The 13,002-nt window shown below is 50.0% G+C and overlaps 1 protein-coding gene across 7 annotated transcripts in view; it reads right to left on the reverse strand.

Moving 5' to 3' along the window:
• SMARCA4 (SWI/SNF related, matrix associated, actin dependent regulator of chromatin, subfamily a, member 4) overlaps positions 1–13,002 on the reverse strand; it is a 92,675-nt gene that overhangs the window by 38,454 nt on the left and 41,219 nt on the right. For 6 of the 7 annotated variants that reach the window (XM_047702222.1, XM_047702212.1, XM_047702203.1 and 3 more), the window contains exons 14-17: positions 8,723–8,844; positions 6,909–7,059; positions 5,973–6,136; positions 1,157–1,223 (exon numbers count right to left, since the gene is read on the reverse strand). In XM_047702222.1, the coding sequence (XP_047558178.1) occupies positions 1,157–1,223; positions 5,973–6,136; positions 6,909–7,059; positions 8,723–8,844 (504 nt within the window). The remainder of the gene's footprint in view (positions 1–1,156; positions 1,224–5,972; positions 6,137–6,908; positions 7,060–8,722; positions 8,845–13,002) is intronic. The other variant, XM_047702187.1, reaches the window with a different exon arrangement.

A 13,002-nucleotide genomic window follows, 5' to 3' on the forward strand; every position in this document is an offset into this window, starting at 1 on the left:
CCATGCAGAGTGGCAACTGCAGGGAGAGGAGAAAGGCATGTGGGCCACGGGCAGCCCAGAGCCTCAGGGAGGAAGCTTGCTGTCTACTCCACACCGCCCTGGTCTCTGTGCTTCGTCCTCTTCCCAGGCCTCCTAGCTAGACACCAGCATGCTGCCTCCCGGCTTCCCCTGCGAACGCAGCCCGGCAGACCCATCCCTGATGTAGCTTCAGCTTTTCCCCAGTTAGCAAACCTGCCCGACCCTCCCCAGCTCCAAACTCCTGACCCACGTGACCAGGGCCCCAGGCTCTATAAACCCAGTGCTTTCTCCAGGCTCACATTCCAGACTGACTGAATTTCAGTGTGTCCCATAAAGCTCTTGCCGGCAGAACTCTCCTTGGCTCCTTGAATGCACCGAGTTCTCCCTGCACACACCGTTCCCGGTGTCGGGACCCCCTCCTCCCCATCATGTGACGGACAGCCTCACAGCGCAGGGTGAAAAGCCTGCACCCAGGAGCCTGGAAGGCAGGGACACAACCTGACTGCATGAGGGCTGCCCCTTCTGCCTCAGTTTCCCTAAGGTAAGAGGCACAATTAGTCTCTACCTCATGGAGTGAATTGATCTAGGTATGGCCCACAAGTCCCTTGTCCTATAGAATACAGGTAGGCATCCTACAGGAATGAGTTTTTTTTTTTTTTAAAGAGTTTATTTATTTATTTGACAGAGAGAAATCACAAATAGAGAGGCAGGCAGAGAGAGAGAGAGCGAGAGGGAAGCAGGCTCCCTGCTGAGCAGAGAGCCCGACGTGGGACTCGATCCCAGGACCCCGAGATCATGACCTGAGCCGAAGGCAGCGGCTTAACCCACTGAGCCACCCAGGCGCCCCCAGGAATGAGTTTTAACGAAGCTCCGGGGACAATAATGAAATCTTCCAGTGAAAGCGCTGATGTCACCAGATTCCACCAATTGACTGCGTGGCCCCATTTACAAACGCATTACTCGGAAATAAATCAATGATCCAAACCCTGCACGAAGAGCACGACCCCATGAGTACAACACAGGAAAACGTGTGCATGTGCGCCCACCACTCCTGCAAGTGGACTCCCTCCTGGCTCATCTGTACCTCCCACTCCCACCCCACCCTCACGCACGTCCATCCCTTCAGGCTGTGACCTACCTTGTAGGACACCTTCACCACAGAGGGGGCCCACTTGTCAAATTCGTATGCCCAGTTTGACAGCGTGCTGATGGAAACAAGGAAGGGACAGTCAGGTTCTAACTCCTTCATCAACAGCTCCTGTCTACGCCAACGTCCACTGGGGCACGAGGCTGACGTGGCTGTGACGCTCAGAGCCGGCCGAGTAACTGACCGTCTGGGGGAAGGGGGGTGTCACACCCTGGGTGATAGGACCAGGGACACAGAGATGCGGCAGCAGGTACAGGGGCAGCTGCCGTTAGGGCGGCAGGAGCCAGGTGGCTGCAGAAGGCCAGACCCAGGTGCTGAACCTGGACGACCAGCCCTGTCACTGCTGTAGGGTCCCGGGCTCCTCTGAGAACACACCATGTGCTGTGGACCTATTGCCTGGAAACCTGCGGACTCACAGTGCCTCATTTTAGGCTCAGAGCCGTGCTAGAGGGTCTGCTGGGGATATTGGGGAGCACGGGGGACACCGCAGGTTCTCTGTGCCACCTGGCAATGAAAATGGCCAGCCACTGCAGGCTCTTGCCCGGTGAGAGCCAGTGGGGACGGTGAGGGCACGCTGGGCTCAGGAGGAGGGCCGGAAGACTGCGTGCAGGGTGGGAGCATGGACTCTCATCTGCGCCTCCATGGGACAAGCAAGGCTAGGAGGAACAGGGTCAGAGAGAAACGGGCAGGCATGCGGCAGGTGGAAGGCAGATGAGAAACAATTCACCTGGACAAGAGACAGAGCCTTGGGTGAGGGTGACGACAACAAGGCCAACTTCCCAGAGAGTGAGTTCCCTGAGAAAAACTGGGATATTCAGTTTTCGGTAATAAAGGGAACATACTCAAAAAGTCTAGCCTGGGTAGTTTGTAAAGACAGGACTCAAAGGCCTAGCGGCAGAGACTGCTCGTGGCTCACCCAGCTCCCCGTGGCAAGAAGTTCCACTGAGGGTGGTGCTGTCTTCACCTTAAGCCCCTAGCTCTCAGGCTCTTCAGATGCTGGGGCGACCAGCTGGACGTCACTGGAGCCAATGAGATAAAGCTCAAGTTGCTGGGCTGAAAGTGGGGGCAGGGGGAGCTCTCAAAGGAGGGTGGAGAGAAGGGAGAACCAGCTGCTCTTTGGTGGTCTACTAACCTGGAAACCTAGATGAAACAATGGAGGCAGTGCAGCCATCTTGCAACCATGAGGTAAGAAGGTGAAAGGCAAAAGTCATAATTAAGGGTGACTGAACAGAAATCTCTAGAAGCCTGGGCCCTGGCATCTTGGAGCCACTGGGCCTGCCTCAGATGAGGTATTACCAATGGTCAAAAAGATTGCCCTGGTACAGTCAGTGAAGCCTAGATTCTATTGTACAGAGCAAGGGCAGACAGGGCACCAAGAAAGAAGCTGAGGGCCAAAATGTGAAGTGTGGGGAACATCTGTAGTAGGAGGGGAGAGGAGCCGAGAGAGTCAGGGGCGGGGGAGACTGAGGAGCTAGGCTGGGAGTCAGAGTCTAGCAGGAGGCAGGACCAGCGAACTCATGGTGGACAGGTGATCGTCTGAACAGATGGATGGGACAGCTGAATCCTCGACGTCTTAAATGCTCCCTCGGGCAAAAGGAGCTCTTCTGGCCTGGAAGGGGTGTCATTCGATGGACCAGACCCTTGTCCAGGTGGAACATGGGTATAAAAAGGCCTGAAAATCAACACACTGAAGCCAATTTAAATAATCTTGGGAGAAGATTTTCACACAAACTGGATCCAAACACTGTACTCTAATTGGTAAACTTGTTTTGCACGGATTAACTGTTTGGAAAGTGCTGCATATGCACACGCAGCCGAAGATAAACACCGTGCATGAACAAAGAAGAAGAGAAGCTAGAAGGAGCTCTCTGGTTCTAGTGGAGTCAGAGACAGCTGTCGGCACCACTAGACACAAATCCCGTTAGGTAAACACATACGTTTATTTCCTAGTGCCATCCACTGACAGGGCCTGCCAGTAAGATCAGAAGCAAGGGGCACCCCTAGCGCCCAGCTCTTGGTTTCTAATACTGTTCTCTAAGAACAGAGACCACAGCTTCTCAGAGAAATGCCTGATTCTAGGCCTCAGACAGGTGTACAAGTGGAGCTGGGGGCATCTTTGGGTGCCAAAATACAACGGCGTGTCTCAAAACCCCACAACAATGGGGCCATGTCAAAGGGACAAAGTAGCCACCTAAAAGCTCTCCATGGCAAACGCTGGAATGATTCGAGAACAGGACGAACTAATAGTGGTATGCAGACCAGAGTATAAAATAAGTACCCATGAGTCACCACGGACATAAATGATTAAATTAACATATGGGTAAAAGAAATCTATCTTCTGTACAGAAGAATCCTAAAGGATTTACACAGCTATTTGCCCCTCAAGGAGGTAGAGCTCAACTGCCCGCTCACGTGGGTGCTGAGCTTGGGGACTGCTCCTCAACACAGTGTATGGAAGGGGGAGAAAGAGTAACCGCACAGGGCAAACCTCAACCACGTGGTCAGGTCAACATCACCAGGAATAAGGCACACGGACAGCAATGGCCCTGGAAATGATGACACAACACGGGCCCTTCACCCCTGTGTTCTTTGGCCCCCACGCCCACCATCCTATCCAAGCAAGAGAAAATCACAGATGGACCCAGACTGAGGGACATCTATGAAACACCTGACTCATCCTCCTCAAAGCCACCAAGGTTAACAAAAACATGGAAAGCAAGGAGCACTTGCAGACCACAGAGGGTGACAGCTACGAGAAGACTGAAGGCCGTACGGGATCCTGGCACGGCAGAGGGATGTCGGGAGAAAAGTAGTGAACACTGATTCAAGTCTGGAGCTTAGTTAACAGTAGTGTGCCCGCTGGTTCCTGAGTTATGACAAATGTCCCACAGTCATGTGAGATTTTATCAATAGGGGACCTGGGGGAGGGCGCATAGAGCTCTCAGGAGTACCTCTACAGCTTTCCGGTAAAGCTCAAACTATTTTAAAGCAAACCACCACGATACAATGACCGGGACGTGGAACCAGGAAACCAACCTGAAAAGTGTCCCCGGGCCAGATCTGGGATAAGCAACAAAATTATGAATTGTCCATTCAATTATGAATTTGTCCATAACAAAATTATGAGTGTCCATTCTGCCACTTCAGAGAGAGTTACATAAATTAAATTAATACCCGGAGAAGGCACAGTTCTTCCTGAGAGTGGGTCTCCCACACATGTGGAAGGAGCGATGGAAAGAAAGCCACGACTGGCCCTTCCCACAGGGGAAGAGGGTCTCAAGCCAGACTCATCTGACAGATGTGGAAATCTCTGGGGAAAGTATGATGAGAAACGGGACCTTTCCGTGGTCTCTAAGTGCCTCGCCAGCCGGAATGTACAAATCACAAAGGAAAACTCCTAAGATTACATGGGGAAACTTGACAGGCATACCATTAATGGAGACCAGTTGTCTTTATAACAGTCCTGGAATTAGGAACAACGGGGGAAGCTGATAAAAAGGAATGCAGGAAATCTTTATTCTATTTTTATAATTGTTTATGAGCGAAATAATTTCAAAACGAGAAGTTATAAACAAAACACCCACACTGTAGGACAGCATGGAGTGAACTGTTCTGGTGGAAATCATGTCAGACTTCACACTTCGGGAGGGGGCGCCGGAGCTAAAGGGGGACGTTAGTCACTGGTGGGCTGGCGGACAGTGCACGGGGAAGCACAGCAGAAAGCTGGGAAGCTGGGTCTGAGTATGAGGGAGAAGGCGGCAAGGCCATCTGTCCTCAGGCTGGGACCTTCTGTCACACTGTGCAAACAGATTTCTCTTCATGTGGATCTGTTCCTAGCAGGGCAGCCAAATTTACGGGACCACGAAGAGAAGGCAGAAGGAAGAAATAAACTTCTCCAAGTAAATTCTGGGAGAGATCTGGGACCCTCCAGCATGGCTGTATGGGCTCTGGGGCCCTGGCCATCTTATTTCCTGTGGGATCGGGGTATAAGCACTCAGCTTCCTGCTCCTCCCCTGGACAGCTGATTCGAGGATGAAGTTGTCGCTGATGAATGCTGGCTGAAGGTGGGGGTCGGGAGTCCCTCCAGGGCAGGCCAAGTGCAGACTACAGAGGCCTGGCCGCATCAGGGTAGACCATAGACCATACCCCAGGCCTGTGACTAGTTTCATGCATGATGTGAAACCTGAGTTGGGCCCATGAGCCAACCCCAGGAATTCTAGAAAAACTCTGAGGCAGGTGAACCATATTGTGGCAGTGCTGAGCTAGGAAGAGGGATGCCCAGCTTGGCTGGTCCATCTTGGCCCCCTGGGAGCTGCCTACCCGGAGGAGGTAGCCAGTGGCTACTATTTCCTATCACAGAGGTCCCATTTCCCATCACACTAAGCGTCAGGATTGCGGGCCAGGGTGGGATGGGGACCACACAGCTCAGTGCCCCAGAGAGTAAGAGTTCTGGGTATTTCCTCAAATGGCTAGGGCTCCACTCTGCTCATGGGAGCTTGTCTGGCTCCTGAGACACCTTGTGTGCAATGTGCTGGTGGGGGGCGGTCCTTGAGGGGGACCTCAAGGTCATGTTTCGAGAGCTGCCCCAACAAGGATGATGGGTGGGCACTCCCTCACCCGCCCTTCTCCTGTCTCACCACTTGAGACCAGAGGCAGGATGCCAGGGGTTAAGTCGTGTAACCGCAAGCCCCCACAGGATGGGGCTGTATTTGGAGATGGGGGTCTTTAAAGAGCTAATGAGGTGAACCCGAGCAACAGGGCCTCCCCACTGGACACTCCCGGACCCCCCCGGGGCGAGAGCACTTACGAGAGAGGTACTATGATGAGAAAGGGTCCGTTGATCCGCTTGTGCTCCATGAGGTATGTGATGAGAGCGATGGTCTGGATGGTCTTGCCCAGGCCCATCTCGTCGGCCAGGATGCCGTTCAGGTTGTTATTGTACAGGGACACCAGCCACTCCAAGCCCTTGATCTACAAGTAGAGAGGCGAGCGGCCAGGACTGAAGCCCTAGCTGGGCTTGAGAGCACGGTCCACACTGCAGAGACCAGCGCGGCCAGGCGCGCGGTCGGCCCAGCCACGAACTACCTGTGGCTGTCAGCAGTGCTGGCATCTTGGCTCTCCAGCAGCCCACTCCTTGGCTTCTTGGCCTCACCCTACGGAATCACTCCTACGGAACCACCGGGCTGCTGCGCTGGTGACAGAGGATCCAATCTCTTTTTCTGGGACACATCCAAACAGCTAAGTTTCTACCTAGAAGGGCCACCAGGAAGCAGGCTCTGGACATTTCACTCCCCAGTCTCAGTGCCACACACGACAGGGCTCTGGGGACCATGGACCGTGCACCTGTGCGCCCAGACTAGGCCCCATCCTGGCTTGGCCACTCCTGAGCGGTGTCATTTTGGGGAATGGCTGCACCTCCCCGTTCCTCATTGTCCTCTGCCCCAATCAAACTCAGAGATGGAAGCACCTGCCGACTAGGGTCACTGAGGGATGAGAAGCCAAGGGCAGCAGCCTCCTGTTCGGCCTGCACACATTAAGCGCCCAGCAGATGCTGATCGACCGCACAATTTCATCTCCTCCTAGAGGCGAAGCTAACCGATCGGGCCCCTGCTTCCCCGACGGGGAACTGGAGGTTCAGAGGGGAAGAGCGAGTGTCCAGACAGAGAGACTGGAATGCGGCTTCAGCAGCCACCACAGAGGGGAACCTTGACACCGCCTGTGGCCGCGTCCCCACCAGCCTTACCTGGTACTGCTTGAGGACGCCATTGACCATAAGCGCTGACTGCTTATCCACTCGCTCAGTGACCGCGTGCGCCACCGCGTAGTAGGACTGCAGGCCCCGAGCGAGGGCCTGGGACACGCCATACTCATCATCCACGTCTTGCTTGGCATTCCTGGGAGTGAGAGGGAAGCACCGTGTGAGGACACCCACTCCGATCTGTGACCACATGCTTCTGACACAAGCCTCTGCGAGTAGCCCTTCTGCCCGGCGACCCACGGCCTGAGCCATATAAGCCCCCGCGCAGCCGGGGAGTCCGAGGGTGGGCCACGCCGCAACTACTAATCCGAGACTGGGTGCGTGGGTCCCGACCCAACCGGCCCAGAACAGGAATCAGGTCGCTGCCACATTGTAAGAAAACTGCTTCTTTCCACAAGAGGCTGGTCCTGTAGCCCACACTTTCCACTGCGCACTCATGGACATAAAGGGAAAAGGCACATGGCACAGCTCCACACAAAACCAGAATCCTATATATTGTGGCTATTCCATGATCCTACCTGGAATTATTTTATCACAATTTTTTTTTTTTACAAGATTTTATCTATTTACCTGATAGAGAGAGGGAAACAGCAAGAGAGGGAACACAAGCAGGGGGAGCAGGAGAGGAAGAAGCCGACTCCTTGTTGAGCAAGGAGTCCAACGTGGGGCTTGATCCCAGGACCCTGAGCTCATGACCTGAGCTGAAGGCAGACGCTTAACGACTGAGCCACCCAGGCACCCCTGGAATTATTTTAAAAAGTGACTTTAACTACATTTTGGGGGCACCTGGGTGGCTCAGTCCGTCGGGTGTCCGCTTATGGCTTGGGTCTCGATCCCGGGGTCCTGAGATCAAGCCACGCTTTGGGCTTCCTGCTCAGCAGGGACTCTGCTCCTCCCTCTCCCCACTCATGCTTTCACTCTCATTATCTCCCTCTCTCAAATAAATAAAATTTTAAAAATTAAGAAAAAAAACCCTATGTTTGTTTTATTAACGTGACATAAAGGTGATCCTATATGTCATACTGTTTCATGCTGTGCTGTGATTTTGGTGGATTTATGTCTTCTTAAGAATCTTCCAGTGAGTTTGGGGGTTTGCCCTATTTCTCGGATGACTTCAGGGCACCGCAAGCTTGCTCTAGGGCTGCTTTCCTACCCGTAGCATACACAACTCTCAGCCCTCTACTTCTTTTAAAGAGTATCCATTAACTTCATACCATAAGCAATGATGAAGTCAGTACATTAGCTGTACTTGTGCTTAAAAGAGCAAAAGTGAAAAGTAACGGGAATGCCTGCCACTAGGGACAGGCTCATACGGGACGGCAGAACCCACGATGCCACGTGGTTGACGCCCGGCATGGAGACAGCATCACGTCTGAGAAAACTTGCAGGGACAAAAGCCAGGGGCAGGAAGGTGTGCCTGGATACACGTGTACAAGTAGAAAGAAAAACATATACACGTTTTGCTTGTATCTCTGGACATGGGCCATCTCTGAAGACACGCGGTGCACCAGGGAGGGGCTGGGGTCAGGGCACCCAGGGAGCAGGAGTGAGGCGGCTGTCCTTGCACACCCAACTCTCTCTCAAGCACAAGATGAACCACGTGAATGGATGGAATATTCGACGCCTATGAAAATCAGTTAAATCTGAAGTAAATCGATTCGTTCTGTCTGCAGCCCCACAATGTCTGCTTGCTGGACCGGGGTGTGCGCCATCCAGAGAGAGGCCTGGATCTCAACAGGCCCGCTGGTGCCGCCCCGAAGGAAGCGGACAGAACAGGAGGCTGTGGAGGGATGCCTTACTCAATGATGTGCCGGGCGTCCACCTCCGAGACATCGTCGCTGTCTGGGTCTGGAATCTTCTTCTTCTCCTCAACAGGAAGGTTGGGAGGCTGTGCTGGCTGCGGCTGCTCCTCCTCCTCCTCCTACCGAGACACAAGCCCGCGTCACCTCAGGCCACCTCAGGTCACCCCCCGCCTCAGGGACAGGCACAGGGCCCTCAGGGGCAGAACACACTTTTGGAATCCAGTGCTGTTTTCAGGCCCTCTCACTATCCCGGAATGTGTCATGCCTCTTCTTGGCCTCTTCTCATAATAGCTCAGTTTACAATTTTTAGTTTTCCTAGCACACAACACAGAGAATTCTTTTTAAAGCTACCTCAGGGGGCTGTCTTCCTTTTATTAACAGTACATGCCTCACGCACCGTGCCTCCCTCCATCACAAAATGCAGACGACCATGCTTATTCCTGGCCTGACCAACTCAAAGCAGTTTTTCATTTGATTCTCTTAGATCTTCTAAGTATTAAACATTTTAGAGCCAATTTTTGGTACTTGTTGCTCTCGACTGACTTCTAGCTTTATCAACAAGGTTAAAACATTCACGCTATGTCAAGTAACACTGGTGAGAACAGCCATCTTAGTTTACTGCGAGGTTTTCTATCAACTTGTAAATTAGATTTAAGTGTTGTTCTTCATTAAAGGGAATTTTCAGCCTTTACCAAGCAGATGATAAAGGGATTCTGCGTGGCAAACTGCTGAAACGCACACAAATACATTTCTAAGTCAAACCATTCTTGTATTCCTGGGTAAATCATACATGGTACCAATAGGTTATCTTTATGTATGATGGGGACTGCTATAAAACTAAAAGTTATCTGTAATTAATCTGCTAAATGATTCCAATCAAAATCCCGTGGGATGTCCCTCGGAGCATGCAAAATGATTTTACAAGTCATTTGGAATAATGAACAGGTGATAACAGCACAAACATTTTGGGCAAAAAGCAAAAAAAAATCGTAATTGGTACAAACTTAGCCTAGCTGGTATCACCGTATCTGGAATTAAAATAGGGGTAGGACCTCTGGCTAAGTCTGAATGAGGAAGTCCACAAACTCACTCTCTCTCTCTCTCTCACACACACACACACACACACACACACGCACACACACACACACACGCACGTCTTTTTGAAGTTGGACAAAACCTGGCAAAAGCACAACCTTCTGACAGCTCCAGGAACCTGAGAAGCACTGATGCTTGAAAATCTGCTGAACCTTGGGTGAGAAGAGTGGGAGCTGGTAGCGTTCTTCTGGGGACCGCTTCCAACCCTCTTTGCCCCCGGCTCCATCCTGAAGGTTCTCCCAGGACGGCCAGGCCGGGAGCACCGGCAGCCGAGGCTGATGGGGACTCAGTCACTGAGGAGTAGGGGGCAAGGCCCATACCAGCCAGCGGCCCTGCTGTTGTGTAAGTGAGGTTCTCCCAGTTTTGCTCCGGTTGAGAAAGCAAATGACCGGCTAAGCCTGTGACCATGCGCAGAGAAAAATGAGATGGGGCCTCACAGAAAGTGAAAGCCAGGGCAGACCTGAAAATGGCCTGAACTTGGAATGCGCAGCACCTTCACACGCACTGACCCGCCAGAGGCAGAAGCTTTAATCGCTCAAGATATCTGAGCACAATCACCGGCCAGTCACTGGACGGCTACTAAGTTACAAGGAAACACGACCTCTTCCTAAAAAGCCAGGATTAAAAATAAAAATGAGAATAAAACCGAACAATAAGCTGAGCAGAGACACCACTGGAGAAAGATTTCCATAGATTCAGCCCAAGTATGCTACCGAACAGACACACCACCGAAACAACCAGCCGCGAGTGGGAGTCAGAATCCAGCATGGTTAGAATCGGGTTTCCACTAAACGTTGCAAGATGGGCAAAAGGGGTAAGTGTGATGTGTGTTCAGAAAAAAAGCAAACGAATCTCTCTCTGCTCCCAGATGTTGAACTCAGCATATAATCTTCGAAGCAACTATTATAATAAATATGTTCAAACAACCAAGGAAAACTCTCTTTAAGCGCAGTAAATCAACAAATACAGAATCTCAATGTTAGACACCAACTTCCCCAGTTTGATGAAAAGCAAGAAACTACCCAGCCAAGAAGCGGAACAAAAACTCAGGGGATTAAATACAGAGGGTTCACAATCCACCAACAAAGACCAAAGACAACAAAGTCCTGAAAGCAAGAAAGAGAACAATGAATTATCAAGTACGGAGGAGCATCAATACGATTAGCAGCTAAATTCTCATTTGAGATGGAGACCATGAAGCAGTGGAATAACACATTCACAAGGAAAAAGGCTGTCACCAAAGACATCTGTGTCAACTAAACCGTCCTTGCAAAGTCAAAGCTACAGAAATACAGTCATGGGTTTACCAAGCCTGAGAGAATTTGTCGCTAACAGATAGGAACTCAAACGCCAATAGCATTAGGAATGGCAACTGCATGGATCAACACAGAAGACTGGATAAATCCATCTTCCCTTATTTGTCCTCTACTGACTTATTCAGACCAAATTGAGAGATGGCAGGAGGTTGAATCACAAGATTGCTCTGCAGGGTTTACAGCGTATACAGGTTCAATATACAGGTGTATATAGGTGTGTGATGTGTAAGTACACAGCTACGTAACAGAGAACACAAAGAAAGGCAGCAAATAGACCTAGAAAAAAGCATAATTTCTGTATATTCCCAGAATGGAGTTAGTATTCATCTGAAGTATACTGTGATCAATTAAAATGCATATCGTAATCCTCAGAGCAACTACAAGGCACACAACCAAAAAGGTACCGTAACAATTAAAACGTACAGAATACAATGGTACAGTAAGAAGTAGTTAACACAGAAGCAGTAAAGAAGGAACAGAGGAACAAAAAAAGACATGAGACGAAAGAAATAGCCAAATGGCAAACGTAAACAAAGTCGTATCAATAATTATATTAAATGTAAACAGTGTAAAATGCAATCAAAAGGCAGGCACTGTCATACTAGATTTAAAAAGCAACATCTAGCTATCTGCTCTTCCAGACTCAAATGAACAGACAGGTTTCAAGTAAAAGAACGGAAATATACATACCACGCAAAGAAACCGCAACTGGAAGAAAGCTGGAGGGACTATTCGAACACCAGACAAAAGAGACTTTAAAACAAAAATTACCAGGGGTGCCGGGGTAGCTCAGTCAGTTAACCATCTGTCTTTGGCTCAGGTCATGATCCCAAGATCCTGGGTTCAAGTTCTGCATGGGGCTCCCTGCTCAGTGGGGAGCCTGCTTCTCCCACTCCCTCTGCCTCTCCTCCAGCTCATTCTCTCTCTTATAAATAAATGAAATCTTAAAAAAAAAACATTACTAGAGGGGTGCCTGGGTGGCTCAGTCGTTAAGCAGCTGCCTTCGGCTCAGGTCATGATACCAGGGTTCTGGGATCGAGCCCCGCATCAGGCTCCCTGCTCAGCGGGGAGCCGGCTTCCCCCTCTCCCACTCACCCTGCTTGTATTCCCTCTCTCACTGTATCTCTCTCTGTCAAATAAATAAATAAAATCTTAAAAAAAAAAAAAAAAAAGAACCCTGGTTCTTTCACATTCAAAAAAAATTACTAGAGGCAGGGAAGGATACTTAATAATGATAAAATATCAAATACATCAGGAAGACGAAACAACTAAAATATATGTATCGACAGAACATGAAAATACACGAAGCAAAATCTGATAGAATTTAAAGGAGAAACAGACAATTCAACAACAGTAGTTGGAGATTTTACTACTCCTTTCTCAACAACTAAACAAAATCATAAAGAATATACATGACCTGAACAATACTATCCACCAACTCAGTAGAACTACATATACAGAACACTACACCCAAAGAATGCAGAAGATGTGAACATGAAACATTCCCCAGGATCCTGAGCCAGAAAATGAGTCTCGATAAATTAAAAAGAATTAAAATCATATAAAGTACTCTTCTCATACCATGAGAAAATTAAATTAGAAATCAAAACCAGGGGGCGCCTGGGTGGCTCAGTGGTTAAAGCCTCTGCCTTCGGCTCAGGTCATGATCTCAGGGTCCTGGGATTGAGTCCCGCATCGGGCTCTCTGCTCAGCAGGGAGCCTGCCTCCTCCTCCTGTCTCTCTCTACCTACTTGTGATCTGTCAAATAAATTAAAAAAAAAAAAAATCTTTAAAAAAAAAAAAAAAAAGAAAGAAAGAAATCAAAACCAAAAAAAAACTAGGGAATTTTCAAATGCTTAAAATTTA

The sequence above is a fragment of the Lutra lutra genome, chromosome 1, assembly GCF_902655055.1.
Source record: "Lutra lutra chromosome 1, mLutLut1.2, whole genome shotgun sequence".
Lineage (NCBI taxonomy): Eukaryota > Metazoa > Chordata > Mammalia > Carnivora > Mustelidae > Lutra > Lutra lutra.